The 24,144-nt window shown below is 45.0% G+C and overlaps 1 protein-coding gene, 2 long non-coding RNA genes and 4 pseudogenes across 3 annotated transcripts; 3 read left to right on the forward strand and 4 right to left on the reverse strand.

The window, feature by feature from the left end:
• Positions 1–1,676: 1,676 nt before the first annotated feature.
• Positions 1,677–2,132, reverse strand: LOC136524571 (glycine-rich cell wall structural protein 1.0-like). The gene has a single exon (XM_066517889.1). The coding sequence runs from the start codon at positions 2,130–2,132 to the stop codon at positions 1,677–1,679; it is 456 nt and encodes a 151-aa protein (XP_066373986.1).
• Positions 2,133–3,899: 1,767 nt separating this feature from the next.
• Positions 3,900–4,377, forward strand: LOC136520566 (uncharacterized). The gene is made up of 3 exons (XR_010775298.1): positions 3,900–3,962; positions 4,045–4,237; positions 4,328–4,377. It is a non-coding gene; the product is annotated as an uncharacterized lncRNA (long non-coding RNA).
• A 58-nt stretch (positions 4,378–4,435) lies between these two features.
• LOC136521711 (uncharacterized) lies at positions 4,436–4,954 on the forward strand. The gene is made up of 3 exons (XR_010775627.1): positions 4,436–4,525; positions 4,615–4,788; positions 4,863–4,954. It is a non-coding gene; the product is annotated as an uncharacterized lncRNA (long non-coding RNA).
• A 2,039-nt stretch (positions 4,955–6,993) lies between these two features.
• Positions 6,994–8,857, reverse strand: LOC136524572 (putative disease resistance RPP13-like protein 1; annotated as a pseudogene).
• Positions 8,858–9,066: 209 nt separating this feature from the next.
• On the reverse strand, positions 9,067–12,295 carry LOC136524855 (putative disease resistance protein RGA1; annotated as a pseudogene).
• Positions 12,296–13,569: 1,274 nt separating this feature from the next.
• LOC136520210 (L10-interacting MYB domain-containing protein-like) lies at positions 13,570–14,524 on the forward strand (annotated as a pseudogene).
• A 2,670-nt stretch (positions 14,525–17,194) lies between these two features.
• LOC136521704 (putative disease resistance protein RGA1) lies at positions 17,195–21,974 on the reverse strand (annotated as a pseudogene).
• Positions 21,975–24,144: the final 2,170 nt, after the last annotated feature.

The following is a 24,144-nucleotide window of genomic DNA, read 5'->3' on the forward strand; positions in this document are numbered from 1 at the left end:
TTTAAAATACTTTGCTGAGTGCTCCCTGGACGGCACTCGGCAAAGATTTAATTTTTTTTTTATTATTTCTTTGCCGAGTGCTCCTGTGTATGCACTCGGCAAAGAGGAAATTTAAAAAAAAATTAAAACATTCTTTGCCGAGTGCCTGAGGGCTGGCACTCGGCAAAGACACCCTTTGCCGAGTGCCATGCCCCGGCACTAGGCAAAGTTTTTTTGTTTTTTTTTTGTTTTTGGCCTCCAATTTTTTTGTGCAGCCTTTTTAAAGCACCAGGAACTCCTAGTTACAATTTGGGGATTTTTTGTGGCTTTTTGTTATATTTAGTAACTTTATTTCGTTTACTTGAATTTTTCCGGAAATTAGAAATTTGAACTGTACGTGGTACGAATAATGGAGTTTAATGATTTGAAAATTGATAGTCATGTTAGTGAGTGTTATGAGAGGCCGTATCCAGGAACGGACCCGAAATTTCGGACATCTTGTTCACGAAACATGTCCGCGAAATTGCGTGTGAAGTGTTTATAAATTCTATAAAAAGCAAACGAAGTCCGAAAATCATGAAACGTGTTGAGATGTCGTGATATCATATGTGGAGGCTATGATAAAAATTTCAGAAGATTTCGTGCACGTTGTCACGTACGATGCTTACAAACCAGGACATCTCTGGAGATGTCCTGGTTTGTAAGCATCGTACGTGACAACGTGCACGAAATCTTCTGAAATTTTTATCATAGCCTCCACATATGATATCACGACATCTCAACACGTTTCATGATTTTCGGACTTCGTTTGCTTTTTATAGAATTTATAAACACTTCACACGCAATTTCGCGGACATGTTTCGTGAACAAGATGTCCGAAATTTCGGGTCCGTTCCTGGATACGGCCTCTCATAACACTCACTAACATGACTATCAATTTTCGAATCATTAAACTCCATTATTCGTACCACGTGCAGTTCAAATTTCTAATTTCCGGAAAAATTCAAGTAAACGAAATAAAGTAACTAAATATAACAAAAAGCCACAAAAAATCCTCAAATTGTAACTAGGAGTTCATGGTGCTTTAAAAGGCTGCACAAAAAAATTGGAGGTCAAAAACAAAAAAAAAACAAAAAAACTTTGCCGAGTGCCGGGGCATGGCACTCGGCAAAGGGTGTCTTTGCCGAGTGCCAGCCATCAGGCACTCGGCAAAGAATGTTTTAATTTTTTTTAATTTCCTCTTTGCCGAGTGCATACACAGGAGCACTCGGCAAAGAAATAATAAAAAAAAATTAAATCTTTGCCGAGTGCCGTCCAGGGGGCACTCGGCAAAGTATTTTAAAAATAAAAAAATTTCTTTGCCGAGCGCCAGATCTGAGACGCTCGGCAAAGAATTAAAAAAAAATTAAATCTTTGCCGAGTGCCAGATCTGGGGCACTCGGCAAAGAAATTAAAAACAAAAAAAAACAAAAATCTTTGCCGAGTGCCTCCCTGATCCGACACTCGGCAAAGCCGCGGACTTAGCGGTTTTTGACCGGGCCGGGCAGTCACTGCCAGCCATCCCGCGTCCCACGCCTGCCCGCCCACGCCCCGCCCCGCCGCTCGCCCCGCCGCCACCGGCCGCCCGCGCCCCGCCCTCCCGCCGCCGTGCGCCCTCGTCCCTGCGCCCGGCCGCCCATACCGCCCCCTCCCTCGCCCTAACGCCCCGCGCCGGCCTCTACCCCCGACCCCCTGTCCTTCGGCCTTCCTCGCCTCCCCCGCGCGCCTTCCGCCCCGCCTCCGCCCCACGCTACCACCCGCCCGCGTCGCCCGGACGCCGCGTTGCCCCGCGCCCCGCACGCCCGGCCGCCCGCCCGCCTTGCCCTCGCTGCCCACGCGCCCGCCGCCCGCGCGCCGTGTCCCTCGCCGTGCCCTGCCCCCGGCCAGCGCCGCCCGCTGCCTTCGCGCCCTGCCGCCGGCCGCGCCGTGCCCCCGGCCGACCCTTCCCCCAGCCGCGCCGCTCGCTGCTCGAGCCCAGGCAGCGACGTGCCCCAGTAGCCCTTCCCCCGGCCGCGCCGCCCTGACCCCGGCTGGCCCTGCGCCCCGGCCGCTCCTTTTTTCCGGCCTTGCCCTGCCCCCGGCCGCGCCCCGTGGACCACCCGCCCCGACGCCATCCGTGCTCGACCCCGTCCCCGACTCCGCCCTACCCCGTCGCCCGTCAGGTATGCCTTCTCACTTATTATTGTCGAGGTAGTGGTAGTTGTAGTAGTATTAGTTGTACTAGTGGTAGTATTAGTACAACTAGTGGTAGTATTAGTAGTAGAATTAGTGGTAGTAGTAGTAGTAGAAGTAGTGGTAGTAGTAGTAGTACAACTAATGATATTAGTTGTAGCAATAGTGGTAGTAGTAGAAGAACCAATGGTAGTAGTAGTAGCAATAGTGAAAGTAGTAGTACAAGTAGTGGTACTACTTGGATATATTCTTCTGCATGGATTGATATCCAAACTACATGGCTTCTGTTGAGCCATATGTGCTTGTCGGCCATCGTGCCGTTGTTTTTTGCAGGTTTTGGAAACCTCACCGTGCAGGGGAGGTTCTGCCGAATTTTTTTGTAAATAACAGTATTTTGTTCTATTTTTGTAGAGAAGAGCCCGTCAGAGTTGAGTCGGTGTTCTCGCCACCGTGTCGGTCTGCCTGCACCGCGTCGTCTCGCCACTGCACCGACCCACCACGGCCCCGCTAGCCTGACTCCATCGCCACCCTAGGTATAACCCCTCTTTTCATATCATTGTCGTAGATCACGTAACCCAGTTAGGCGTCTCCCGTTCGAAAGAGATACGGTTGGAGGTATGCAGATCTTTGCATATCTATGACCGTATCTATTTCGAATTGTCCACGCTTTTTGGACAGCCCGCGAATGCGTAGATGGGTTAGTTTCCATGTTCTGCTCTAGTCCGAGACAGAGTTTTGGCATCACCTCCCTGTTGTTCTCCGGATACACACTCTTCTTTGGCAGGACGTGTATCTGGAGAACAGGCCGTCTAGGTTTATTATACGTCATACGCGTGCAAAAACGCCGAGCATCTTAAGGGTTGGTCTATTGTGCACAATGTATCGCCACACGGTAAACTACCTGTCCCAAACGATGAAGATTATAACTTCAACCCAAACACATATGATGGAGAGTTCTATCAAGAAGAGGGGCTACAAGGGAGGTTTGACATAGACTTAACCGAAGAGATAGGAATGGAAGTAGATAATGAAAGGGATGATGACGAGGACGCTGGAGACGAGATGCGAAATCTGAAGGACATATAAATGCTTGAGCGATTACATTTCGGCAATGACAATGAAGACAACATTCCTCCTTCGGATAGTGTTGATGAGTTGGACAATGTTGATAGTGATGATGAGACCTATGATCTAGCTAATTTCAATCATGAAGATTATTTCTAATACATGTAATACTATGTTTTTTGTAATTATGTTTTGTTCATTTTTGCATATATTTCTAATACATGTAATACTATATTTTTTGTAATTATGTTTTGTTTATTTTTGCACCTATTTCTAATTACGTCTTGTTTTTCTTTTTTATTGCAGGTGATTGAACAAAGATGGCGGGCGACCGTCATAGGTCTATGAACTCGATTTACCAAAGACAACGCCGGTCGCAGGAGGGGGCGGAGGGGGCGGCAGAGGGATCGAACAGGAGGAGGAGGACCGCTAGCCGCAGGAGGGGTCCGTCTCCTCCCACGCCATGTGAGGAGGACCGCCAGCCGTAGGAGGAGGTGGCGCCCGTGGACAAGTCAGACAAGGAGTTAGTTCGGCAGACGGAGGAGGAGGAGGAGGAGGAGGTGGAGGAGGAGGAGGAGGGGGGAGGCGGCAGGCACGGGTTCCGCTTCCTCCAACTCCTCTTCGAGTGTCTACTTGCGAGGTCCCGCGAGCCTCCCACAGGTTCCGCTTCGTCACCAATGCCCACTGATTCGCCCCGAAGGACAAAAGTAAGTAACTGTATATGTTATCACCACTACTTCATATGATATGATGAAAAAAACTAATAATTTTTCTTAATTACTTGTGCAGGAACTGGGTGGTTGTGTCGGGTGGTAGCGCACGGCTAGTCAACGGCATCCTGGGTCTTCTGTGCAGGCAGCACTTCCCCGGCATTGTCACGTACGCATCGAAGACGGAGCCGGCCTACTCGTTTGACCACTACGTCGTCGCCTCCGATGCGGAGTACCCCAACAAGGCGGCGCGGGTGAAGGCAGAGTTTTGGGTAAGTCTCCCTTGCACAACATTGCTCAATGCGTCGCATTCATTAGACTTTTCTTGAAATAATGAATCGATACATCGCTTTTGTATGCAGACTTATTACAGATGCGAGGAGGGATTTGAGGCCAGGGCGGAGCAGGCGACTACCGAAGCCTGTAAAAAACTCGTCACCGACATGCATCACGAGGCGCGCATCCAGACCATCGTAACCTACTACGGGTCGAAGCTTGGAGAGAGGAAAACCAAGAAAGACGCAAGAGAGATGCAGCTGACCCGGGAGCAGTACCTTGAGGTAAATGAAGAACATCAACATTGATTCGATTTGAGATTAAGTTGGTTTAATTTGATCTTCTTATATGTCCAATACTTGATGACGTGTAGGTGATTCCCTGGTGGTGCCAAGCGTATCCCGAGTGCTGGGCGATGATGGTGGACAGGTGGTTCACGGAGGAGTACCTCAAGATGCACAGGGATGCCCGGGACCGTCGTTTACTGATGCAAGGTCCAGCACACCATCAAGGCAGCCGCAACCTCGCCGGATACAAACAAGCATGGGTACGCGAATTGATTTATCTATTATCACGCTCAGTTCTGTCTGATTTCTAATCATCGTGCTGTCTTTCTCGCAGTCGGCGTCACATAGTGGCCAGGCTTGCTCGGACTTCCAGGCATGGTGTATGGCCCACAAGGGTAAGGCGACGTCCGACGTCTCCTTCAACCTAGAGGACCCGCCCGAGGCATACATGAACCTGAGCGTCCACTCCCGCATCAGTGAGTACACTGAGGTGGCGAGGTCGCTCCATGGGGCAGACCACGATCCGAGCACCCAGGACTTCGATGGAGAGGCCGTCATGAGGGCGGGGCAAGGCAAGAAGCATGGACGGTTCTGGCTTGGCGACGGCGTCATCGACACGGCCTCTACTCCCTCTCTCTCCCAGATCTGAGCACAGAGCACGAGCGAGAGCCCGGCCATTCGCACACGGCCGACCGCTGCACAGCACCGGGTCGACACACTCGAGGTTATTCCTGTTTTACTCGTCATACATTGATCTTTACACACCTTAATTAGCTTTGCATTACTGAAACATTGGAGTGAAATATTGCAGGCCCGGCTGGAACAAGAAATGAAGGAACGTCAGGAGCTGGGGGCCCAGTTGGAGGCCGAGCGGGCCGAGCGGCAGGCCCAGGCGCAGAGGCTGATGGACATTACGGATTTCCTACAAGGGCTTGGGCAACGTATGGGCTTGTCTCTGCCACCTGGGCTGTTGGTTCCACCTCCGCCTCCGCGTCCTGCAGCTGCAGCTACTCCTGTGAGTATCAAAGTTTTTTACTTTCACTTGTGCTTTGCTTGTATGGCCTCTATCGTCCTAGATTAGCTATCAAAATAATTTTGTCTCACATGCAATCTTTTCTCCTTTGTGCAGTCTCCATCTGACGGTGGTTCGAATAATCCACCTCATGCACCTACGAATGATGCACCTGGGCCTTCACCACAGTCGCAGTGGCCGAGATGAGTGCATGTTGTATTTTTTACATTTGTTGTTCACTTGGTGATGGACTTGTGATGCACTTGTGGACTTTGATGGACTTGTAAACTTATTTGGATGGACTTGAGCACTTATTATTACATATTGTGATGGATGTGTTATGGACGGATGGATGTGTGGATGGATGAGATATATATGTGATGGATGAGATATATATGCGATGGATGAGATATATATGTGATATATGTTTGTATGAATGTATTTGTCATGATGGAACGCAAAAAAAAAATTGCCGTTTTGGGTCACTTTGCCGAGTGTTGCACTCGGCAAAGGACCCCTTTGCCGAGCGCAATGGTCACAACACTCGGCAAAGCTGGCAAAATGGGCGACCAGAAAACAGATTTTCCAGCTTTGCCGAGTGCTGTGACTATAACACTCGGCAAAGAAATTTAAAAAAAAAATTTAAACTTTGCCGAGTGCCTACCGTGTTGGCACTCGGCAAAGAGTTTTTTTAAAAAAAATCTTTGCCGAGTGCCTGGAGTGGTGGCACTTGGCAAAGAAAATTTCCAAAAAAAATAAAAGCTCTTTGCCGAGTGCCTTCCGGGTTGACGCTCGGCAAATAATTTTTTTAAAAAAAATAAAAAATCTTTGCCGAGTGCCTGGAGGTTTGGCACTCGGCAAAGAAAATTTTCAAAAAAAAAAATAAAAGCTCTTTGCCGAGTGCCTTCTGGGTTGGCGCTCGGCAAAGAATTTTTTTTTAAAAAAAAAACTTTGCCGAGTGCATGGAGGGTTGGCACTCGGCAAAGAAAATTCTCAAAAAAAAATAAAAGCTCTTTGCCGAGTGCCTCACGTGTTGGCACTCGGCAAAGAAAGTTTTAAAAAAAATTTAAAAAAATCTTTGCCGAGTGCCGGCAGGGTTGACACTCGGCAAAGTGACCGTCAACGGAACCGGCGCCGTGACGGTCGCTTTTCTTTGCCGAGTGTTTTCGGGGCACTCGGCAAAGCCTTTGCCGAGTGCCCGATAAAATACACTCAGCAAAGAGTGCTTTGCCGATCAATTTTTTACCGTGTGTGCTTTGCCAAGTGCCGCACTCGGCAAAGGCTTTGCCGAGTGCAATATAGCCTTTGCCGAGTGCCTCAGGCACTCAGCAAAGAACCTGAATCCAGTAGTGAACCAACTACGCAGGTAAAAAAAACACAATAGCGAACTAGCAACACCAGGAAACGTGTGCGCTTAGCTGAGAGCTGCCATGATTCGGGATCAGCAAGCTTGCTAGGTTCCCCTGTTCCTGTGCATAATAGTAGGTAGAGAAACAGAGTAAGATAAATCCGTACTATTTTTGGTTGGTGTAAGCAAAAAAATAACGTGAATTTCTATTAATCGGCAAGTACACCCCAGCCGATAATTGTACCTTTTCAACCACACTCCATCAATCTCTATCTCAAGGACGTGATAGATGAGATGATAATCCTCCCCAGAACCCACCGCGCATCTCCTGCTCAACGCAGGGGAGTCACGAATGATGATTCTCTTAAGAGAAGTGAAGTCTTGGAGTACACTTGGCAGCGTCTCCAATCCTTTGCAATCGCCAATAAAAACATATTCGAGAGAGGATGCGGCAGATTTGAAGCTCTCTGGAAATCCCACCAACTTTAGAAGAGCAACAAGACCGAGTGTACGAAGGAAGCACAGCCCGCTCATGGCTTCCTTTGGTTCCATCAGATCAATCTCTGCACAATTATTAATAACCAACCACTGGAGTTTGGAGAGTTGCCTCATAGCAGAGGGAAGAGAAGCCAACTTTGAACAGTTGAAGATGCGTAGCTCTTTGAGGGCAGATAGGCTGCCAAGTCCCTCTGTCAATGATGTTAGCTCAAGGCAGCCTCTCAAATGTCGATGTGCTAGGGAAGGCCAACCACAAAACCCATGTCTTAACAAATGTTTCTGCTTTGAAGTTAGCAAGAGCAATGTCAGATTGACAAGTCCATGCACATCTCTTGGTAGCTCCACTAGTTAGTGACATCGAGCAAGCAAGAGCGTTTGTAGATTCACCAGCTTGCATAAAGAATTTGGTAGGTATTTGATTTTGATATTCCATTGTAGATCTAGGTACCTTAGGTGTCTTAAATTTTCCATCGAATTTGGCATGCTCCTCAAATTCAACATGGTTAAAAACTAGGACACGAAGGTGCCTGAATGTTGAAAAAGGTCTTCAAGAAAAGATTTACTCACAATGCCATAACTGAATTTACTTAGAAATGTCCTTGCCCTGCAGGCCCTTTTTATCTGGCCAGGGAATTTCATCTGCATTGTGAAGTGTTCGTGGTCCCACACTAGGTGTCTAGTCCTTTCCTTTTTTGGACACTTCTATTGAAAGATCAAGAATTAGATCATGCATTTTGCATCTTGAAATAGTTCCATCAAAAACTATATAATGATCTTCTAAAAGGGATCTTCCTAATAGTTCATGGAAGTATCTTTCTCCAGTAGACATCAGGTCATTGCTTTCCTATGCACTATGCAGCAACCCAAGTGCCATCCAAAACATAATAAGAATATATTTAAAAAGTTCAGAATCCTTGGGGAAAGAGGATAAGGAAGCGAAACAGGCCTGTAGATGGGGTGGAAGCGCATCAAAGCTTAGTTTTAATGTTGGCAATATACCATCTCGTCTACATGCTTACGCCACTCCAGTCAACTTGATCAGCATCCCCACACCGTCCCAGCTACTGCATTGAACCCAAACCGGCCATCTCACCGGCTCCTCCCTTCGTCACCTTCACCGGACTGATGGAGCCCGGAGGGGCAAAGCCTTTGTTACAAAGGATGGAGCCAACGCCAGGGTGGAAGAACAGAAAGACAGGAACAACAGAGGAAGACAAAGCCAGCAGACCAAGTCCCGAGATGTCACGACAGATCACTATAGTTGTAATAATTTGACAGAACCAAGCAAAATTTAAACGTACGGAACTCTATAGGCTCTGGGCTCTGGCTCACCACGTTTGCTAATCGATGGATCGTACATTTGCAATAGTTTCAACCCACGGAAGGAATAAATATGCAAGTTACATTACACTTCAAGTCACCTGCCACTCTGCCAGCTTATTATTCAGATGACGAACACTGCTACTGGCATTGTCGCGACCACATAAAACGAGAGACCACAAACATATATGCATGGTGCCCAGAAAGACCAACCAACTACGCAGGTAAAAATAACATACAACTTCCTGCCACGATTCAGGATCAGCCAGCTTGCCGGTTTCCTCAACTGTTCCTGTGCATACTAGTAGTAGACAAGAAACAGAGTAAGATAAACCAGTACTATTTTTGATTGGTGCAAGCAAAACAAAAGTAACAATTTTGTTTTAACCGGCAAGTAAACCACAATCAATAGTTATACCTTTCCAACAACACCTCATTAATCCATATCTCAGGGACATGGCTCATGAGATGATAATCCTCTCCTGGAACCCACAGTGAATCTCCTACTCAATGCAGGAGAGTAGCGAATGATAATTCTCTTAAGAGAAGTGAAGTCTTTGACTACACTTGGCAGCCTCTCCAATCCTTTGCAATCGTCAATGCAAACATATTCAAGAGAGGATGCATCAGAATTGAAGCTCTCTGGAAATCCCACCAACTTTGGAAGAGAGACAAGATTGAGTGAACGAAGTGAGCATAGCCCACTCATGGCTTACTTTGGTTCCATCAGATCAAGCTCTGCACAATTATTTATAACCAACTTTTGGAGTTTGGAGAGTTGTCTCATGGCAGAAGGAAGAGAAGCCAACATTGGACAATTGAAGATGCGTAGCTCTTTGAGGGCAGCCAGACTGCCAAGCCCCTCTGTCAATGATGTTAGCTCAAGGCAGTTCTTCAATTGTAGATCTGACAGAGATGGCCAACCACAAAACCCATGTTTTAAGAAATGTCTCTGCTTTGAAGTCAGGAAGAGAAACATCAGATTGACCAGTCCATGCACATCTCTGGGTAGCTCCACTAGTTGGTCACACCTAGCAAGATGCAGTGTTTGTAGGATTCACCAGGTTGCATAAAGAATTTGGTAGGGAATTTAATTTTTTTATGTCATTTTAGATCTAGGTATCTTAGGTGCCTTAAATTTCCAATCGAACTTGGTAGCTCTTCAAATCCAGCATGAGAAAAAACTAGGACACTGATGGTGTTTGAAAGTTGATAACAGGTCTTCAAGAAAGGCTTTACTCACAGTGCCATAATTGTCTATGCTTATAAATGTCCTCGCCCTACTGGCCCTTTTTAGCTGCTTTGGTAGATTTCATCTCCATTGAGAAATCTTGGCAGTCCCACACTAAGTGTCTAATCCTCTCAGAGACATCATGTTTTTCACAACTAACAATTGTATGTTCCTTTTGGGACACTTTTATTGAAAGATCATGAATAAGGTCATGCATTTTACAATGTTGTATAATATTTTAAAAATCATAAACTGATCTTGTAAGAGTGACCTTCCTAAAAGTTCATGAAAGTATTTTTCTCGAATAGACATCACGTCATTCCTTTCCTCTCCTCCAGGCAGCAACCCTAGTGCCATCCAAAACATAATAAGAACATCTCTATAAAGTTTGAAGTCCTTAGGGAAGGTGGACAAGGAAGCAAAACATGCTTGTAGATGGGGTGGAAGTGCATCATAACTTAGTTTTAAAGCCAGCAATATTCCATCTTTGTCTTGTTTAACATTCCACAAATTGTCTTGCAAGATGCATCTCCATTCTTTAACACTTCGACAATTAAACAACAGAGAGCCCAATGTCTTTCCTGCCAAAGGAACACCACAACATTTTTTCACAATTGATTCTCCAATTTTTAGCAACTCTGGATCTTTGACTTCCTTTTCTCTGAATGCATACTGAATAAATACTTGCATGCACTTATCATGTGGTAGTTCCGTGACATCATACGGTTCTAATGTACTTACCACCAAAGCAACATCTAGATTGCGTGTGGTAACTATAATCACACTTCCACTTCCACCACTGGATAACAAGCTTCTCAATTCATTCCAATCACTAGGTTTATTAGTCCACACATCATCTAGAACAAGAAAATATCTCTTTTCCTGCTAAAGGGCACATAATTTTTTCTGAACTGCCTGTAATTTTAGGTGTTTATTGCTTTCACCGGTACCTGATTCCACTATGTCCTCCGATACCTTCTTAAGATCAAATATATCTGAGACACATGCCCATAATTTCATTTCAAACTTATTAGTGATATGCATGTCATTAGTAAATTAACTTGGTCCAATGCAGTCTTTCCAATGCCTCCTAAACCGACAACTAGGAAGTATAGACAAATGACTAGTGGAGTCTGCGGCGGTTAGAATCCTAGCGATGATCTCATTTTTAGCTCCATCTCTCCCAACAATGTCTGGTTCATTGATAAAGGAGTATGTTTCCCTGCTACTACTACTGCTGGTCACCAGGTTTTGAGTTGGTTGCTCAGTTAATCCAAACTGTGTTTTGTTGGCCGCTATTTCTTCGAGTTTATCACGAACTTCTTTTATTCTATGACTCAGTTCAAAGGGATAAACTAGTAGATGTTGAAGTTGAGCAAGGAAACCTTTATGTACTTTCTGCTCCAGATCTCTGGTAGGTACAATCATCCAAAACATCATCTATGTCATATATTGCATCCTTCAAATTGTCCAGCCACTCATGGAGGGTATGAGAACTGGACTGCCTTCCCTCGGCATCTTGAAGAAGAGCACAAATAGATCTCAGTGAGCTTTCCAATCTTTCCTATTTCTTTCTTGACGTTCCTGGTTGACTTGATCTCATTAACCGCGCATTCGGTGGCAAAGGATGAGACCTTCTCGAGAATAGAGGTTGCGAAGTGTGATAAAATAACCTCAGCCATAGCGAGTGTCCGGCAATCTAGCCACTGCAGAAGCAAAAAAATACATTCATCAGGTTGTTACACTTACAAATATTTGTATTTTGTCCTTTGTGGAAATGATAAATTCAAAACAAGGTATTTCATGCTTGGATAATTTCAGAAAGAAAACAAAGTATGTATGGAAGATTAAATACTACTAGTAACTTGATTTACTGAAGAAGAATACAGGGTCTATTTGCAGTAGATCGTAGCAAAGAACTAGGAGGAGTATGAAACCACTAGTGGTGCCATGTCGTCTAGTTTAGACTAGGAGAGTAGCATGCAGACGCAGTGGCCAAGGCTCAAGCATAACTTCGTGACCTGGAGATCACAAGTTGGCATCATATTCATGGTATAAATGCTCCTTATCTTTTGTTTCACATGCTTGACGGGGAAGGGAACTGAATTGATTGCACAAAAATCAAACAGGCAAGCCACAAAGCAACGTTGTAATTATGGTTGGATCGTCTGAAATAAATAAAAAAAGATTAAAGGAATATCAAGGTTGAACTGTCACGCACATACCAGAGAATTGTTGGCGATTGAGAGCTGCAGTGTAGCAGTACTCTCCTGAGCAGTATGAGGAAACGCAATTCTTGCGGCTTCTTCTTCCTGCCGGAGGTGAGGATTGAAATGCCGATAATGCAAGAGACGACTTGACTACTGGAGGTCGTCCTTTGTTTTCGGAGTAGGTGGCACGAGTGATGATCGACTTTTGCCGGCCGAGTCATTGGAGAGTTGGAATACATATTCCGAATAAAATATACGAGCTGCTAAGATCGCCTTTGATTCTTAGTGCTAATGGCGACAAGTTTATTTCTAAAATGGCGACAACTTCAGCAAGCCAGGTCAGCACAGCAGTTGGGACTGATCTTTCAACAAGTATAATATAGGAGGCTGATTGGGCTATGAGCCTATAACTTGTAAGGTATGACGTTACAGGGAAAAAAGAATCATTTCTGCAATATCAGTGGCCTTTCGCCGCTCTAAATGACAAGAAACTCGATGTATAGTTTAATGGTGAGGTAAACATCAGTGATACATCAGCGCGTGCTTAGTCGTCAATCAAGGAGCACAAGGACAGGAGGTAGAGGACGACCAGTAGAGGAGGAACAGAGCAAGGCGAAACTAAGGGGGTGTTTGGTTTAGCTTTTGGCTTCAGCTTTTGCTCCCAAAAGCCCAAAAGCTAACCAAAGGGCACCTGCTGGCCCAATAGCTTTTGGAAAAGCCAGCTTTCACGTAGTTCAATTTTCACAGCTAGGGAGAGGCTGCTTTCACCGGCTGTGGGGGGGTCACTTTCAACGAAATTACCCGCACTGCCATCGGTTATGAAGAAAATGTTTCGTTCTTTTCACTTCTCTTCCCTTCCGCGCGACTCCGAGCCCGTCCGTCCGCAAGTGGCGACGCCTAGGCGGAGCTAGGGTTTGGCGGCGGCGCATCTCGTCGGCCGTGCCCTGGCCTCCTCCAGCGCCGTCCCAGTCCTCTCTGCTGCCGAGAATCACCGGCCCCGCCCCGTCCTGGCCTCTCTAGTCCAGCGCGAACCCCTGCCGTCGGGTGCTCGCCGGCCCTGTCCAACTCCTCATCGGCCCTGTCCAGCTCCTCGCCGGCCACCGGAGTCGCCAGCCCCGCCCTGTCCCTCCTCTCTGCTGCGGCGCGGGATTGGTCCTCTTCGCTCCTCTCCGCTCTGGTTCGGCCCTGCCCAGCTCGCGAGTGAACCGCGCCCAGCCGCAGCACCTACGGTCGGCGCCCCTTTCAATGGCCTCAGCTTCATCGATCTACACCTCCAATGACCGGATCTGCAACGTAGGTACCTCAATCTGGTTCGATGCATGTTATTTATTCAGTACAGTGTGTTTTGTGTATGTTAAAAATGATGGCATGGTATTATGGTAATTTAGAAAGTTTGAAAAAATTGCTTTGTTTGATTCAAGAATGGGTGACAAGGCAGATTGGAGTGATTTCTTTTTGAAGCATTTGATTGATATCTGCAAAGGGGAGATAGAAGCTGGGAATAGGCCCTTGGGACTTTTCACTAGTACTGGTTGGAAAAATCTTGTATCTAAGTTTAAAGAAAGAACCGGTGACAAGCAAACAAAGATACAGTTGAAGAACAAATTAGACAACATAAAAAAGGAATATGGATGGTTCACGGAGTTCAAGAATTATGCCACCGGACTTAGATGGGTCGCGGCAAAGGGAATTGTTGATTGCCCTCAGGAATGGTGGACTGAACACCTTGCTGTAAGAACTGAACTCTCACTATTGATATGGTGTGTCTTGCTAAAATTTTTCATTCAATTTCAGAGATGCGATAACCGTGAGAAAGGACTAAAATGCAACCATGTGAGGTTCAAAAAACAAGGACCGAAGTACCTTGATGATCTTGATCTAATTTTTAGCAAGGCTCATATGACTGGGGCCACTGCATCCTGTCCTGGAGATATATCCTCTGATGAGGCAAGTGATGAGGACGTGGCCGAGGTACCAAAACCTCCATATAATGATAATGTCAAGCTAGCCACTTTGAAGAAACCAGGGAAAAAGAAACGCAAGAGCTCTTGTACTGAAGACAAAGAAGAGAATAGTCCTATTTTTTCGCACGTACAAAAACACATGTTTGAAGATAGAAAGTGCAGCAGACAAGATCTCCTCAAGTATATCTGCATCATTAGCTCCTCCAACTAATTTAGTCCCCACTATTGGAGAGGCTATGACGATGGTCGAAGAGTGTGGGGTGGAAGAAGGAACTGCTCTAATGCACACTGCCACCATGCTAATCATGAAGCCTGAATTTAGAGAGGTCTTCAGCCATATCAAAACAAATAAAGAAAGGCTAGATGTGATTGAGAGGGAGCATGCTGAAAAGGAGATGATGAGGCGGCAATGAACCAATTTTTTATTTCTATTGCTGTCGTGTGAACCAATTTTACTTTCTATTGTTGTGGTGTGAACCAATTTTAATTTCTGTTGTGAGAACTATTAGTTGTATGGCTGTAACAAATAATTTAATTGTGCTGAGACTATTTGCTTGTGCTGAGACTATTTGTGAGATTATTTCTTTGTGTGAGATTATTTCTTTGTGTCAGATTATATCCTTATGTGAGATTATTTTCTTGTGTCAGATTATTTTCTTGTGTTAGATTATATCCTTGTGCATATACTGATGTATCCTAGGTCAATTGAATTAATAAATTTTAATATCCTTTGTAGATGGATGACAACTTGGAAGGTGTAGCCAAAGAAGGACAGAAGGGACTAGTGCTCCTAGCTGAGCTTTCCCAGCATGCTGCTGTTATTGGTCAAATGGGTGCACAATACACTAAGTGTTATTTTGACAAAGGTGAGTACAGGGAAACACCAGAAACTGGAATTCAATGGGTGATGAGGTGCTTTGCTCGTCCGAGGTACTTCTATAAGATGTTTCGAATGAGCACTGAGGTCTTCACAGCACTACATGAGTTGCTAGTATCTACCTACGGTTTGACCTCCACTAACAATGTTTCATCCATTGAGTCATTGGCAATGTTCTTGTGGATTATCGGAGGCCCACAATCATTTTCACAAGCTGAAAATTGCTTCACGCGGTCACTGTGGACAGTTCACACTAAGTTTCACGAGGTACTTAAGTGTTTGCGCAAGTTAGCTAAGGACAATATTAAGCCGAGAGATGCTAGTTTTTCTACGGAACATGAAAGAATCAAAGATGAATGTTTCTGGCCTTACTTCAAAGGCGCTATTGGAGCAATAGACGGTTCACATGTTCCAGTGGTTGTGCCAGCCGAGGATATGGTTAATTACACATGCCGTCATGGATATACATCTCAGAATGTGCTGGCTGTTTGTGACTTTGACATGAGGTTTATCTTTGCGGTTGCTGGTTGGCCCGGATGTGCACATGACACACGTATCCTCAATCATGCATTGGCAAATTTTCCTTCATTTCCCGTGCCTCCTAAAGGTATAAACATATCCTTACTAAGGTAGCAGTAAAGTACTTGTATTATTATTTGCTTATACTGATTTGATTTTATAGGAAAATATTATCTCGTGGACTCTGGTTTTCCAAACCGAATAGGGTATCTGGCCCCTTTCAAAGGAAGCACATACCATATACCAGAATTTCATAATCGTTCTGGACCACCCCAAGGGAAGTATGAGGTGTTCAATTTCTTGCATTCATCCCTTCGAAATGTCATTGAGCGGTCTTTCGAGTATTGAAGGAGAAGTGGCGTATTTTGAAGGGCATACCAAGTTTCTCAACTCGTACTCAGAAGCATATCATCATTGCTTGTTTGGCATTGCATAATTTTATCCGTGACAGCAATTTACGTGATAAGGAGTTTGAGAGATGTGATGCTGATGAGGAATACTTGGTACAAGAGACAAGTGGCACAACACAAACACAGGGAGATGAGAGTGAAGATGTGGAGAATGAGGATACCATGAATACCATTCGTAGTAGAATAGCTGATGCTTTGGTTAGTGTGAGAGGAGGATAGTTATGTTCAGAGATGACATAAGTTGGATGAGCCCTTATCTTTTGATTCTATTTATGTGAACTATATCACTTTGAATGATAAAAAACTTAGAATAAATTAATTTTTCCTTTCCTAAATAATTATTTACATGAGAATAAGTGAGTGCAACAGTTATTTACGAGCAATTTGCATATAAATAGTCTCTGAGGCCTTTAGGGGCATTATAGACATTTCTTACATAGCCTACAGTTTCACAGCTCCTCCAACGAAACGATTTTCAGCTTTTCCCACTGCTCTCAGCTCATAGCAGTTTTTCCACAGCCCATAGCTCACGAGCAGATTTTTAAAATTCACACCTCAACCAAACAGGGCCTAAAACTAGATGAATTTCAGCTCGTATGCTTCCTGGACCCAGCCCATCTCAGTTCCACTCAGCATTTTCATTGGAGGCCCATTTATAGGAGGAATCAGCAAGACCAGTAGCACAAACATTTGAATGAATCAGTAACGTCTAACCGTTGAGGATACTCAAACTTTTTTCTCCCTTGCGGGCGATATATAGGATTTCCGCACAGACAAAGCACGTGAACAAATCGCACGACACCAACGTGGCAGCATTTGTTCGTCACTTGTGAACAAACAGGCATGTCCTGCTGACGAAGACTTGAAGTTATGTGACACCGTTAACGCGACTACACGAGCGAGGTGAACAGATGGTCACGCACTAGACATATTTACGACGCATGTTTGTCGCCGATGGATCGGAGCCTGGGCCTGGCCAGCGCCCGCAGCACGCACACCGCCGGCCGGCCGGCATCGACGCCTCCCTTGAGCTAGCAAAAACATGCCACGCGCCTCTCGTCTCACAAACGAACACAAGTGACAAGTGGGTTAATTAAGCCGATCGAGGACGCCACGCCACACTGCCACAGGTTCAGCAGCCCCTGTGCCGCCCGAGGCTGAGCCCCGAGGTGCTCGCCGGCCACAAGAGCAAATAAACCACGCCTCACCAGGATCAGTGAAGCAACAAAATCTTAACATGCATGGATAATAATATTTGAAGCCTAGCATGTAACCAAGCGAAACCAATCATGAGGTCCGTAAGCTCAACACATTTGCTAATAATTGTCCACTTGCACAATTGTTCAGCAAACATAGAAATTCAACCATGTATGTACAACGAAATGTGGCACTAACGTTACATTTTAAGTAGCTGTGTCCAGCTTATTATAATTATTTATATATCACAAAATGCAAGTGTATCACGATCACTTGACGAGAAGACCACAATCATCGGAAGCACTAAACAGGATGCTGCTACAGAGATATACGAATAATACGATAATAGGCGAAGAGCTCGCAGCGTTGGTGCTTAGCAGCTCCTTTTAGTCACGGTTCAGTACCTAGGACGTCGTTGCTGGTGCCTCAAGTGGTTCTGCGCATGCAATGAGCCAAAAGAGTCGGAGTTAGAATCCTCAGTGGGGAAAAAACGACCTTTTGGTTGGTAGAATAAATAAAACAACCAGTAAATACAATTGATCAAGGAGTAAACCAGAGCAGACAAAGAATATACCTTTTGAAGACTCTACCATCAATGTGTATATCTCACGTACGTGGCGGATGAGATGATAATCCTCCCCGGCACATCTCTTGCTCAACGCAGGGCAGTCACGAATCACAATTTTCTCAAGAGAAGTGAAATCTTGGATGAAACTTGGCAGCTTATCTAATCCTTTGCAATCGTGGATCCAAATATATCCCAGAGAGGAAGCAGCAGATTTGAAGCTATCGGGAAATCCCACCAACTTTGGAAGAGAATCGAGGCCTAGCGTACGGAGGCGGCAAAGCCCGTCAAAGGCTTCCTCTGGTTTCATAAGATCAAGCTCTGCACAATTATGAATAACCAACTTCTGGAGTTCGGAGAGCTGACTCATGGCAGAGGGAAGAGAAGCCAACTTTGGACAGTTGAAGATGCGTAGGTCTCTGAGGGAAGCCAAGCTGCCAAGTCCCTCTGTCAATGATGCTAGCTCAAGGCAGTTGTTCAATTGTAGAACTGACAGGGAAGGCCAACCACAAAACCCATCTTTTAACAAATGTTTCTGCTTTGAAGTCAAGAAGAGAAACGTCAGGTTAACAAGTCCATGCACGTCTCTTGGTAGCTCCACTAGTTGGTCACACATAACAACACGGAGTGTTTGTAGATTCACTAATTTGCATAAAGAATTTGGTAGGTATTTGATTTCTCTATTCCATTGTAGATCTAGATACCTTAGGTGCCTTAAATTTCCAATCGAACTTGGCAGCTCTTCAAATCCAGCTCCAGAAAAAACTAAGACACGAAGGTGCTTGAAAGTTGATAAAAGGTCTTCAAGAAAGGCTTTACTCACAATGCCATAATTGTATCTGCTTATAAATGTCCTCGCCCTACAGGCCTTTTTAGCTGCTTAGGAAATTTCATCTCCATTGAGAAGTCTTGGTTGTCCCACACTAGGTGTCTAATCCTCTCAGAGACATCAAATTTTTCACAACTGACAAATGTATGTTCCTTTTGGGACACTTTTATTGAAAGGTCATGAATAAGATCATGCATTTTACAATACTGTATAGTAGAGTCAAAAACAATATACTGATCTTGTAAAAGTGATCTTCCTAAAAGTTCATGACAGTATTCTTGGCCAATACTGATAATGTCATTGCTTTCCTTTCCTCCGTCCAACAATCCTAATGCCATCCAGAACATAACAAGACCTTCTGTAAAAAGATTGTCAGTCTTTTGGAAAAGTGGACAAGGAAGCAAAACATGCCCGTAGATGGGGTGGTAGTGCATCATAACTTAGTTTTAGTGCTGCCAAAATTCCAACGTTATCTTGCTTCACATTCCATAATTTCAATTCGTTGATGCGATGCCACTCTCCAACATCTCGACTGCTTAACAACTGGGAACCCAATGTCTTTGCAACCAAAGGGACACCATAGCATTTCTCAACAATTGAGTGTCCAATTTTTAACAACTTAGCATCCCTTTTTTCGTCACCTTTGAATGCATATCGGAAAAATACTTTCATGTGCACTCTTCTTGTGGTAGCTTTGCTACTTCATATGGCTCCAGTGTCTTCACCACTGATGCAACATTTGAACCACGTGTGGTTACTATAATTACACTTCCATTACGACCACTACATAGAAGGCTTCTCAAGTCTTCCCATTCACTCACTTCTTCATTCCACATATCATCTAGCACAAGAAAATATCTCTTTTCATGTAAAATCCCACGCAACATACACTGTAGCGCCTCAAGGTTTAGTTCTTTGTGGCTTGCACCAGAAGATGATTGTATTATGTCATCCAAGATCTTCTTAAGATCATATACATCAGAGACACATGCCCATAACTTCATGTCAAATTTGTTGGTAATCTGCACATCATTGTAAATTAGTTTGGCCAATGCAGTCTTCCCAATGCCTCCTAAACCAACAATGGGAAGTATAGACAAAGGACTCGTGGAGTCTGCAGCAGGCTAGAATCCTTTCAACTATCTCATCTTTAGCACCATCTCTCCCAATAATGTTTGGTTCAATGACGGAGTGCGTTTCCCTACTACTACTTTTGGTTGCTGGGAAATCAATTAGCTTTTCAGCTAATCCAAACTGTGATTTGTTGGCTGCTATCTCATCAAGATTATCACGGACTTCTTTTATTCTGTGACTCAGTTCGAAGGGAGAAACTAGTAGATGTTGAAGTCGAGCATGGAAACCTTTGTGTACTTCTTGCTCCAGAATTCTGGTAGCCACATCATCCGACACATCATCAATGTTGTATACTGCATCCTTCAACTTATCAAGCCACTCTTGGAGGGCATGCGAACTAGACTGCTTGTTCTCGGCATCTTGTAGAACAGCACAAATCGATCCCAATGACCTTTCCAACTTCCCTATATCTTTCTTGACGTTCCAGGCTGACTTGATCTCATTAACAGCCCATTCTGTACCAAAGGATGTGACCTTCTGGAGAACAGAGGTTGCGAAGTGTGATAAAATAGCCTCAGCCATATCAGAGTGTCCGGCAATCTAGCCACTGCAAAGCAAAAGAAAAACATCCATCAGGTTGTTACACTTATACAGATTTATATTTTGTTTTGTGCCACAAGACATTCTCTAATCATTGTTGGAATTCATAAATGCAAAACAAGGTTTCATGTTTTGATAGTTGCAAAAAGGAAGCAGAGTACGTATGAAAGACTAAATACTAGCTAGTAGTACCTTGATTTATGGGAGAGAAATACAGGGCCTATTTGCAGCAGAGTGTAGCAAAGAACTAGAAGTATGAAACAACTAATTGTGTCTTGTCGTCTCCTTTCAGTTATGAGAGCAGCATGCAGCGGTCAAGGCTCAAGCATAACTTTGCAGCTGGAGCATCATATTCGTGGTAGCTCCATGTCTTCTGTGTCAAAACATGCCACAGGGAATAATGGAACTGACTTGATTGCAGAAACATCAGGCAAGCAAGGCACGAAGCAAACGTTGTAATTAAGGTTTGGTTGCCAGAAACAAAAAGGAAAATGATGGTTATACTGTAACGCACGTACCAGGAACCTGGCGATTTAAAGCGCGGTAGTAGTCCTCCCATGGGCGGTCTGAGGAAAGGTTCTTCTCCTTGCCGGAGATGAGGATTGAAATGGCAGGCAAGCAAAGACTTGAGGTCGTCTTTGTTTTCTGCCGGACGAGTCAACTGTGATCCAGAGTTAAAAAGGGAGATCCATAACATAGATCTGCCTTGAGCTAACGGAGTTCGAGTCCTGCTTCATACACAGAAAATGAAGATTGAAGAGCAAGGGCGATTAATTAGTTGTCATGAAACCACGCATCAGTAGAGGAAATGAGATTCTGACTGAGGAGCAGGGATGAATACCTGAACAACTTAACCTTCAGATTTCAGTAGTGGAAGTGCTGATGTACAGACCACACCAACCGAGTTCAGCATGTGACACCCCTTGGAATCCGGAGGGAAGGATGACATTAGTTTGGTTTAAACATGTCAGATCCAGCAACACCGAGGCCGGCAAGCATATGTCGGTCTTCGTGCAATAACAGTGTTAGTTTAGTTGACAACCGGATAGAATACTTAATAGCCAACGACGCCGCGATCAACGTGCCCACCGACCAGCCGGACTAGTGCTTCTGAGCGACTGAGCCCGAGGCGTTTGGCCTGCCCGCGCGTCCTCGTCAGTCGGCCCGTGCGCACCTAGCTAGGCTGCCGGTGTTGGAGTGGCGCTGCCGCCGCTTCCTACTCCGATGTATCCAGCTGTGCACTTGCTTCGTTCTGAGATAGCAGTTGATGGAACCCTGCAACTTTCATACGTCTTCATAGAAGTGTGATAAAGTAACCTCAGCCCATGTTGAGTGTCCGGCAATCTAGCTAGCCACTGCAAAGCAAAAAAAACATCTATCGTGTTGTTACACTTACACAGACTCGTATTTTGTTTTGTGGAACTCATAAATGCAAAACAAAGTTTCATGCTTGCATATTTAGAAAGAAAACAGATTATGTATAGAAGATTAAGTACTACACATGCCTGACTGGGAAGGGATCTGAACTGATTGCAGAAATATCAAACAAACGAGCCACGAAGCAACGTCCTGGTTAACGTTGAATATCAAGGTTGAGCTCTAATAATGCACATACCAGAGAATTGGCGATTGAGAGCTGCAGCAGTAGTACTCTTCTGAGCGGTCTGAGGAAACGCAGTTCTTGCTGCTTCTCCTTTCCTGGGCCGTGAGGTGAGGATCGAAATGCCAGGCAACAAACGACTTGACTACAAGGCCATCGTCTTTGTTTTCAGAGTAGATGGCACGAGTGATGACAAACTTCTGCCGGCCGAGTCAGTGGAGTAGTTGGAATATGTAAAATATATACGAGCAGACGAGTGTGTGCTGGCCTCTATTGGGCGTTTCCATGCCGACACCGGGGAAAGAGAAAAAGAAAGTGTTTCGTAAACCTGCGCGGCAATTCATTGTTTGGCATCTACGACGTATCGAACGGGCCTCCCGTCTTGGTCGCCGTCGTCGCGAGGGACAAAGGAAGGAGCCAAGGTCAGGTCAGGTATCGCTGTCGTCACGCGGGACAAACGAAGGAGCGTGTAGATATCACCGGCAAGCACCTTGTGTCTTCTGGACTTAATAATAGTTACGGCTTGAGGGAGCCGGCTAGTTTTTTTTTTTTTGAAATAATAAAACAATTGCATTGGAGACCCATTAGGCCCAAGTGTGTTTTTTAAGAGAAGGCAAAAATTTTGTCATGATTTTTATTAGACAGAGAAATAATATACAAGTGTCGGTTTAGTTTTTGAGTAGAAACCGAGCCCAAAAACCAAACAACTGAAAGAGTGGGTCACTCATCTTGCATAACTTCAGATCACAGACCAAACAACTAACAACTTGACGACACTATGTGCTCAACCCTGAGCTCACTTGGTCGAAACGGCCAAACTAGCAACTCAATTGCACTGACATCGAACTAACAACTAAAGCAACTCAGACATCACAGCCTAAGAACCAACTAGGAAAACAACTTTCTATGTCAACCAACGTGTACAACTAACAAACTCGAAGCGCCATGGCTGGACGACAAGAGTGCAACAACGAGGCTGGAAAAGCCTAGTGACGCCTTCAAGAAGGAAATGACGCCAAAGGCGCCGACAAACTAGCTCATCATGGGAAGATTTTCACATACAATTCTAGCACGGTAAGAGAAGAGGTATAGAGAGGTAAGAGAAGAGGTATGAAGAGAATGCGGTGTCCTCAGATGTCGTTGTCTAAGTTTTCACCCTGACCTCAAGCAATCCACCCTCCATGGCTCACCAAAACCTCCGCATAGGAAGGATATATTGAAGAAAAAACGCTGATGATGACACACGAGCATCCCACCAACACCAAACACCAGCGCGCGCACGACAGGCGTTCCAGCACCATAGCGAGAAGGCGGGATGCAGAGAGGAGAGGGGGTCGGTTGTAGCATCGAAGGATCAACCCACCATCCCAGGAAGCCACAGCGCGCGAAGGACAGGAACCATGCCGGCACCCTAAGCTAGCAAGACAAAGCCTCCATGGCCGACATGCCCAACATAGGACCTATCGGACAAGTAGCCTCCATGGCCGACACGCCCAACATAGGATCTATCGGACAAGGAGGGCCACCACCACAAGAGTCCGCTAGAGCACGCCCACTAACGAACTGCTACTGCCATTGTCACGACCACACAACGAGAAGACCACAAACATGTATGCATGGTGCCTGGAAAGAGCAACCAACTACGCAGGTAAAAACATAATAGCGAATTAGCGACACCAGGAAGCATGTGCGCTTAGCTGAGAGCTCACTGCATCGGTGGCGTACTGCTTCCTTGCCACGATTTGGGATCAGCAAGAGCTTGCCTGGTTCTTAACTCTTCCTATGCTGAAATAGAGCAAGACAAACTAAGTACTATTTTAGTTGGTGCAAGCAAAGAAAATGATGTGAATTTCTATTTAACTGGCAAAAAAAACTACAGCCAATAATTATACTTTTCCAATCGCACCCCATCAAACCATATCTCAAAGACGTGGATCTAGAGATGATAATCCTCCCTGGAACCCACCGCGCATCTTGTGCTCAACGCAGGGGAGTCACGAATGATAATTTTCTTAAGAGAAGTGAAGTCTTGGACTACACTTGGCAACGTCTCCAATCCTTTGCAATTTTCAATGTAAACATATTCAAGAGAGGATGCAACAGATTTGAAGCTATTTGGAAATCCCACCAACTTTGGAAGAGTGACAAGATTGAGTGAACCAAGGCAGCACTTTGCTTATGGCTTCTCTAGTTCCATCAGATCAAGCTATGCATAATTATTAATAACTAGCTTCTAGAGTTTGGAGAGTTGTCTCGTGGCAGAGGGAAAAGAAGCCAACTTTGGACAGTTGGGGCCTGTTTAGTTCCCTCCCAAAATACCAAATTTTTCAAGATTCTCCGTCACATCGAATCTTTGGACGCA

The sequence above is a fragment of the Miscanthus floridulus genome, chromosome 18 (assembly GCF_019320115.1).
Source record: "Miscanthus floridulus cultivar M001 chromosome 18, ASM1932011v1, whole genome shotgun sequence".
In the NCBI taxonomy this organism is placed as follows: domain Eukaryota; kingdom Viridiplantae; phylum Streptophyta; class Magnoliopsida; order Poales; family Poaceae; genus Miscanthus; species Miscanthus floridulus.

Coding starts and splice junctions, on each gene's coding strand:
- LOC136524571 (XM_066517889.1), bottom strand. CDS start 2,132: ATGGCGTCGGGGCGGGTGGTCCACGGGGCGCGGCCGGGGGCAGGGCAA.